The sequence below is a fragment of the Eupeodes corollae genome, chromosome 3 (assembly GCF_945859685.1).
Source record: "Eupeodes corollae chromosome 3, idEupCoro1.1, whole genome shotgun sequence".
In the NCBI taxonomy this organism is placed as follows: Eukaryota; Metazoa; Arthropoda; class Insecta; order Diptera; family Syrphidae; genus Eupeodes; species Eupeodes corollae.
In genome coordinates, this window is record NC_079149.1 from 128,939,169 (window position 1) to 128,948,468 (window position 9,300).

The 9,300-nt window shown below is 30.2% G+C and overlaps 1 protein-coding gene across 1 annotated transcript; it reads left to right on the forward strand.

Moving 5' to 3' along the window:
* Positions 1 to 367: 367 nt before the first annotated feature.
* LOC129950971 (uncharacterized) lies at positions 368 to 8,634 on the forward strand. The gene is made up of 3 exons (XM_056062944.1): positions 368 to 524; positions 7,870 to 8,343; positions 8,397 to 8,634. Exons 1-3 carry the CDS (start codon positions 455 to 457, stop codon positions 8,594 to 8,596), a joined length of 744 nt encoding a protein of 247 aa, XP_055918919.1. The 5' UTR covers positions 368 to 454; the 3' UTR covers positions 8,597 to 8,634.
* Positions 8,635 to 9,300: the final 666 nt, after the last annotated feature.

The window sequence follows — 9,300 nt, forward strand, 5'->3', positions numbered from 1 at the left end:
ATATCGATTTTACCGATGATTTTAAATGTCAGATATTCCATTCACTTAAAGTTATTAAAATCCCAAAAGTGTACGAGTTTGTTGGTATATTTTTTAGTTTTTCAAAATAATGCAATCAATCGAAATAAACTTGTTTGCAAATATCTTTCAATTTATTAGTGTGTCTAGTTCAAGTTGAAGACATGGGTAATTTTTCAATAGCGTCACTTGTTAAAAGTTGTGTTGTTTTTTCATGTTCATATAGCAAAAGATATTTTATCTTTTCTGTTTCAAAAAAAAGATAGAAAATTAGAAATGTATGACATTAAGTAAATTAACTTAAGTGCAAAATGGGGGTAATGATTTTGTGAAACATATTTGACAAAAATTCTTTTTAACTTAGTTTGTCTTGAGAAGGTTAAGGTTGTAGAAACATTTTTGAAAAAGGGGACATTTATATTTGAAAATTAAAAATATGGAAAATTTCAACACAACTCTGTGGATTACTTTAATATTGATTTCAGTGAAAAATATAAAACTGGCAGGTACATTATTTAATATTTAAAGTTAAAAATTCTTGACTAAATTTTAAATTTTAAATACTGTGGAATATTTTGACAAGTGTTAATAAGAGTGTTCTACAAAACTATTGTAATTACTTTTGAAGACTGTTTTCATCGTTTTAAAATTCTTGAAAACTTTCGTTGATCCCAAAAACCTTCAGTTATATTTTAAACTTTTATTCAGCTTTAGTTTTTATCACATTTTTTTGGACCGAATACAAAAATTGGCACCCTACGTTTTATACGTTTTTTACTTGTGACATATAGGAACTAATATATGGCAAGTTTTGCTTTCGTAAAAAATTTCGAACTCGAGATTTTAATCAAACATGATATTACGATGGTAGAGAAATCGAAAAAAGTGAGTCCCGCTATTCCGTCCCGTCTGTTTTGTCTGTCTGTCCACGCTACCAAAGCCTAAACCATTGGGTCGATTGAGTTCAAACTTGGAAGTTAAGGTTTTGAGCAGATTCGCGTTAGGCTTTTTTCATTTTTTTAAAGATCAAAACTAACAGTGGCCCCCATACAATTTTTTTGTTCAAAAAACGAAAATTCGAATTTTCCCAAAAACAAAACGATAGATTTTTTTTAAGTATTCACTAAAATTTTAGTTTTTTAGTTTTTTGCTCAGAAAAGGTACCACTCATGAAACTGTTATTTTGTTTTTTAATTTTCTCAGCAAATTATGAACTGATTTCAATAGTTCTTTTTAAATAAGCTCTTATTAATATTTAGTTATAAAAAGTGCATTTTTTTGTTGGGATTTATAAAAAAATATTGTTTCTTTTTCACAATCGTATATATGAAAAACGCCACTTATATTTATATTTATATTTATATTTATATTTATATTTATATTTATATTTATATTTATATTTATATTTATATTTATATTTATATTTATATTTATATTTATATTTATATTTATATTTATATTTATATTTATATTTATATTTATATTTATATTTATATTTATATTTATATTTATATTTATATTTATATTTATATTTATATTTATATTTATATTTATATTTATATTTATATTTATATTTATATTTATATTTATATTTATATTTATATTTATATTCATATTTATATTTATATTTATATTTATATTTATATTTATATTTATATTTATATTTATATTTATATTTATATTTATATTTATATTTATACTAGCTTTTTACCCGCGGCTTCGCCCGCAGTGGGGAAATTAAATAAGTATGAGAGATAAAGGGTAAGGATATAATAATAGAAATGAGTCAATATAATAACTAAATTTTATTGCTTGGCTGAGATCAACAATTTTTAAAAATTACTACAGACAATGAAGTTTCAACACCTTAATATATGCTTATTGAAATGCAACAACAAATGTTAAAATATATTTCACCGTAACAAAAATAAATAATTCTGAATTCTAAAGAAAGAAGATTCCACCACTGAGTCTATTTTACGTAAAACTTGACGGAAAACATGTTTTTCCTCTGGAAGTAATTGAGGGACTAATTCTGCCACTTGATGTTGCAGTGCTATGAAATCATAATCTAGCTCTCGTGCAATTTCATTATCAAAATCATCCACATTGTCTCGTCGAGGGCTGGACATTCCAAAATCATCTAATTTTTTCCAACCATTGTAAAAACCTTGTTTTCGATTATAATTAGCGTTTTATTGTAGACATGTTCATTGAAAGTAATGTCTGTGTGTACTTGCTGCAGTTGATGTAAAATATCTTCAGCCATGTATTCTTTGTACTTATTCCAAAGAGTTTGAGGGTTAAAAAGGCCGCAAGAAGATAAAGCGTAGCGTAAAGTTCCTGATTTTATCTGGCGATCGGCATTGTACAGCTTCCTCCATAGTTTCATCCCAATGATTGTCATTTTCTAACAGTCGCCGAGCTTCACATGCTTCTCTTTAGGTTTGACATTCCTGACCATTGACAATTTTAAGTTCTGTAAAGCTAATTGGACCCCTAACATGATGCAACAACATGCGCAGACAAAAGCATTAAAAATTCGTAACATTTACGGTAAATATAGACAAATTAGAAACAGTTGAAACTATATTCAATTGAATTATATATTGTCGTCACCATCGGTAATACAGTGGGTTCGTATTACAGTATTCAGGGTTGAAACTTTATTACTATGATGCTCGATGATGCTAGATGGCGTTGAAGTAGCTAAATTTGACGATATTTTGACAAACAATTTTCTTATTTTTCGTAATTTTTTAAATTTTTTTTTAATAAAAAGTATCCTATGTTACTTCTAATACCTTCAAGAGTTTATGTGCAAAGTTTCATGATGATCGGTTAAGTAGTTTTTGCGTGAAAGCGTAACAAACAAACTTAGATTCGCATTTATGATATAAGTATGAAGTATGATTTATATTTAATCAAGAATCTATTTTAAAGTGTCTATCAAGAAGTATTATCTTGGTACCTTTGTGTATGTGATTTTAAATTATTATTCTTTAGGAGTAAGGTTGTTTTACACATATTTTACTTGCGTTCGCCTATATAGCCTATATAAAAGAATAAATACTTAGTACAACATATGTATAGTGTGTACACATTCACATTATACCTGTATAAGTGTTACGTACAACCTCTACATCTATTGCTTACGTGTCACTTTATAACTAAAATCCAAAACGTAGAAGAGCCTGACCGTAAACAACACATGATATCTTTTAAAATTTAACGAACAAAATCAACTGAACGCAATAACTCCATGTTTGCGCTAAAAACTTGTAGGAAGGAATGTGATTGGATTGTAGTAAGTACCTTCTACCTGCTAATTACATTCCTTCATTATCATCATAAACACGGAACTAACCAATGTACTATTCTTTATTCGTTTTAGACACCTGCTTAACTATACAACCAATAGGCGATCGCTTTACAATTTAAACATACATGTTCTTCCTCTTTCTTATCTTCAGATAATTTACTTTCCATCCTGGTTCTTCTTAAACTAAAATAAAGCTTTCCAAAGGAAAAAGCTTTGAACGAACTAGTTGAATACACAAACAATTGTTTTCGTTAAGTATGCTTACAAGTATTTTTAATTTCCGGGATGAGCTGTCCTAAGATGAGTTGTGTCTTGGGATCGCGCGGTTTTGTTGATAAACCAAATGGCATTTATATCTTTGAAGACAAACTTATTTAACAGGTATATTGTTCAGTTCTTATCCGTCGAACCCAATTGGTCTAAAAATTAAACGAAACACTTGTGAGAGTTCGCGAATAAAATCCCCCAGAACAAACCGGCCCAGTTTTATAACTTGAGGAAAGCGTTCTGGTAATTAAGAACCTTGGCATTTTTCAACCAAGATTGAGAGGCAGAATCCGATAGTTCGCAATTTAGACTATAAACCAAAAATACTCCATTTACCAAGATCAGAGTCTTTCGTACGTTTCACTCTCCCAAACCCGTTTGTTTACGTTGTTGTATTTGTAATTTTGACAATAAGACCATGAATAGATGTGAAAACAAACAAAAAAAAAACGATGCCATGGGCTAGCGGCACTTTGCAAAGCAAAAACAAAATACTTTCGATGAAAAAGTCAATTTTAAGCTTTAATTTTGCAGTCATTTTGTTGATAGCGAACCAATATACATTTTTGTCTTGAAAAAGCATGTTCAACATCATTTCATTGTAATTAATTCACTAATTTAGAGTAATCACTTAGAAATTCTTTAAATTTCATAATTAACCTCCAATTATTGTACCAAAGATGCGTTCGAAGAACCATCAAATTAAGGGTGCGAGCGCAATTTTTTTGTATGGATTTCTAATAAATTTTTATTAACGAACGGCCCAAATATTTTTTTGCAAGTAATCAAAATCAGTATTAATTTAACTAATCCAAGTATATTTTTGTTTGTTTTTGGTGATTTAAGCTTGCAGCTATTCTTCAATTCCATTTTGATTAATAAATATTAAGTTTAAAAAAAAGAGTTATAATCGAAAAATACCTTATCCATAACATTCTTGATTGATGGATGCATACATGTGTTTGCTATACAAACAAATTTTGCATCAGGGGAACACCAATGTTTTAAAAATCTAATCAGAACGATTATAGCAGAACAGAACAATTATGAATAAATGCAGAACAAATAAAATGAAAATTTTGACATATATCACAAAATGAAAACGTGAAAATCGTTCTAAATTCATTTACAACTCATTCAATAGATCAAATAATCGGCATTAATGTTTATTGTTGACATAAAGAAGTTTTTTTAGTGACTTCCCACAGTTTAACGCAAAATATAATTTTCATTCATTCAGTAAAAATGTTTAGTTACCAAAGTTCAAGTTAACTTATTATTGTGTAAAGGGTATGTTTACTAAAAGTGCTGCTAATAATAACAAAATTAAGGAGCTTACACAAAGCAACTTAGGTATTTATAAAACATGTTTACCTTAAATTTGTATTTCAAAATCTAACTACAAACGAAATTCTAACACTAACATAGTCCCTCAAAAAGAAATTTTCAGGAATATTCCTGCAACAAACAAAGCTAAAATTTGGTCACAAGTATGCTTCTCGTAGGATTGTCTGTACAAAGAAATACGGAGGCATATGCCTTTTGTTTCCACCTGAACTTCTGACGTCGGTTGCCAAAAAAAAATGCTCTAAGCCAACTACTGTAGTACCCGTAGCATGATGGTTAGTGCGTTGGACTGTCATGCAAGGGGTCTTGGGTTCAATCCCTGCCTGTGCCACCTTAATTTAAAAAAAAAATAATTTTCGCGGGTACTGCCTCTTGCGAGGAATTGACAAATCCTTCAAGAGTAATTCTTGTCATGAAAAAGTGCTTTCTCAAACTAGCCGTTCGGATTCGGCCTTAAATTGTAGGTCCCTTCCATTCCTGACAACAGTACTCGCACACAGGAATGGTTGACAGTTGTAAGTCACTAGGCCCTGGTTCACAACGGACTGTTGCGCCACCCCATTTGATTTGAAGCCAACTACACCTGAAAAATTTGTCTGTTTTGTCGTTTTACAAAGTATTGTGTTACATTTTTGTCCATTTCCAATTATACTTAACCAGTGAGCTCATATTGCGTTCGTAAATAATTTAAGTAAATAAAAACCAGCACTAATAAATCATTAAATATGTAGTTGGTCAATCTTATTTTATATACATTAACAACATTTATTTGGATTGATATTAAAAAGCTATACAAATCTTCCAATTTAAGGCCATGTCAGCAGTTCTGTTGGTTAGGATTGTTTAGTTTTTGAACGAGGCCATGAAACATTCAGATGTGCCAACAGACTATAATGAAGCATTTTGATGGGCCGGAACACTAAATGTTAGAATATGTTTGGTTCTTGCATCATTTCACGCACACTTTCTCACATTTAGTGTGTACTTAGCTTGTAGGCAAACCGAAATGTCAGTCTGAGATTCCGATCTTGGTAATGGAGTATTTTTGCTATAAACCCTTAGACTTGCGTGCAGAAAATTTTAGGGGAAGGGAAAAACACATCGCAAGGTGACCTTACTTAGTATAAATAAAAAAAAGTCAGTTTAATTTTTCTCAAAATTTTACCAGATGTTAAAAACGCTATTTTTCGTTGCACAAAATTGTTTTGGAGATAAAATTATTTTTATTCGTAAACTTTTTGAGGTGACACATTTTTTTCAGTTTTTTTTTATATATAAAAAAAATTTATTTATAAAAAAACCGGAAATCGAATTTTTTCGAAAAATAAACTGGTTTATTATCACGTTACATTGTATAATATAAAATTTAATGGTAAAAAAATCACCTTCGCAATTTTTTTAAGAGACGTACGAACATACCTATATAATGCACGCACAGACGTCTTTCTAAAAATCTTCTATTTCGACTCTAGAATCCTTGAAACGTCGAGAAATGTCAACATTTTTAATTCCACAAATCGGACCCATTGCAATAACTTCCTATGGAAAGTTAAAAATATTAGCAATTTACTCAATTAGCAAATTGAAAAGAAAGCTTTTAAATTTTGAACCGTCTTCTTAGTAAATTTTTAAATATTTAACAAATTGCTAACTTAAAAATTGTGTAACACTTAACAATAGGTTTTTTTTAAATTTAATTTTACTTTCATTATAAGAATAGTTTAGTAAGTACATGTGACGCATTTAAATAAAAAATTAAAATTATTTTTAATTACGTATACGCCCCGTGTCCATTTTCAGTCCATTTGCATTTCCACGTTTTTAAGTAGAATTTTTCTCAATAAGAAATCCCCATTTCTTACTTATTAAACAAGAAAATGTATCACTTCAAAATTGATACATTCCCATAGTCTTTGATGGGAATACCCTAAGTCCACATTTTACTGTCAAATTACTCATCATTAATCTGTATTAAAACTTGACTCTTATACTGATAAAATATTATTTATTAACTAACTCAATGTTTATCTTATAAACAAGATTCTGAGACAAAAAAATAACTATTGAGCCAGCAGCACACTTCAAGCTTCAACTATTACATTATTCACTGCATGAAAGGTAGCAGTCGTATTATTGACAATCTCCATATTTAATCAGATGTTTTTATTGTTTAAATCTATAAAATGCTGTATTTAATATTGAAAAATAAAAAAAAGAACACAATAATAAAAATCCCATCACTATGGTAATTTTCAATATAATAATTATTACAAACAAACTGACATTACGTGCTTGGCAAGTGCCATGAATATGCACAAAGTATCTATAGTTTTAACTGAATCATAAAAAATCATAAACAAAAGAAGAGCTATAGTTAACAAAGCATGTAAAAGGGGGATTTTCCCAGACATCTTGAGCCAGGTTAAAACGTCAACCAACACAACATTCTATACATTTAAATTTGAGTCCATTAAAAAAAAACACCCTAAACGTTGTGTCGTCTGCGTCGGAGTCGGCGTCATTTTATTCGCCCCTAAAAATAATATTTATATTTTTATATTTGCTTTTTCATGTAGCTTGCTGCTGTTAAATTAAAAATATAAAACAAACAAAAATGAAGCCTTCCGATTTGATCTCTAGTGGCGGTTAACATGTGCCCATATGGGCACAAAGTAATAAGTTTGTCAGTTTGTCAATAAACTAATTAATTACAGAAAGATTGCGTGCCCGATGTTGGTAAACAAATAGATAAGCTTATTTATCATTAGAGTAGCTTACTGTGGATTATTATTTGCTTAAATATTATATTTTTAGGTTAAATAAATCAGACATCGGAATAAGAAATGATAGCACTTTGCAGCAGGTTGCTAATTGGATAACCTTCAAAAATGTATTTTTTTTAAATTGATTTTCAGATTCATTTCAATGTTTCGAGTGCGAAAATTGCGCAACAATTGGTCACGATGAAAGAGAGTACATTAAAGATTGTGCAGGTTTTGAGGGACTTGCTACTGAAGGACCAGAATCGACAGAGAACTCACCAGAATCATCAACTTCTTCAACTCGATTAGGAACGACTTCTACAGACAATCCTTCAAGTTCCTTAAGTCCTTCGACTTCAACCTTATCCACTTTGGCATCACTCAATAATACCGAAACAACTCAAAAGCTTGTGTTTGGCAGCACTGATGTTCCGACAACTATTGTGAGTACCACCACCACCACAGAAAAGCAAAAGGTCACTAGCACTTGGTCACTTTTCCCTAATTCCGTGGAAGAAAAAGAATTGAATAATCAGAAACCAAACATCGAAGATCGAAGTGAAGAACTTTTCAGCTGGAAGTCCCGTCAAGATGGAGATGGAGTTTGTTATGTCCTGAAATTAAATTGTAAGAACACTTTTTAAAATCATGGGATCTTGTACTTATTATGCTCTTTTCAGATGAAGGACATGAAGTTATCAATCGAGGTTGTGGTCTAAGAGGTCAAAACAAAGATCAAATATGTCAAATACTTAGTAAAGGTGAACCAAATTCTGAGTGTGAAGTGTGCGAAGGAAATTTGTGTAATAGTGCTTCAGGATTGACAAGTGGAGTTCTTGGATTTCTTGTCATTTTATTTGTCCTCAAAGCTTATATTTAATGAATAATAAACTTACACTTTAATACCTGTTTCTTGAAGTATGTTTGTCTAGCCTATGTCCCATATCTAAGGGGTTAAATTAACCGAAATATCAAATTACTTGAATAAAACTTTCGAGAACTTCACCTTCCATTTTCTTTATAAATTAACAAAAACCAACGTTACTCAAGTTCTATTAATTAAAGCATTAGTCAGAAACTGATCAGCACTCAAATAAGTAATCAGCAATTAAAGAACTTTTAAGCATTTTTAAATATAAATATTGCTTAGCTTTTGAAGTAATGCCCAGGACCTACCAACTGCTTATCCCTTGAAATAATGCGCAACATTTGAAGTACTGCCTAGCACATAAACATAAAACTGCTCAGCACTCAAAGTACTGGTCAGCTCTTGAAATATTTTCCAAGTACTTTCGAATAATTGAAGTACTACTTAACACTTGAACTACTGCTTAGCACACAAAGATCTTGAAGCTTGAAGTATCACTTAGTACTTGAAGTATTATTTAGTACTGCACAGCGCTAGAAGTCCTGATCAATACTTGAAGAATTGACTACCATTTCAAGTACTGCTCAGTGCTTAAATTATTGATATAGAACCTTAGTACCTAATTAATAATAATGACTTGACATATAGCCCTTAAAAAAGTATTGATAGGTGGTAAATCGCATGGAACAGTGACCAATTCTGGAAATAAAATTGTT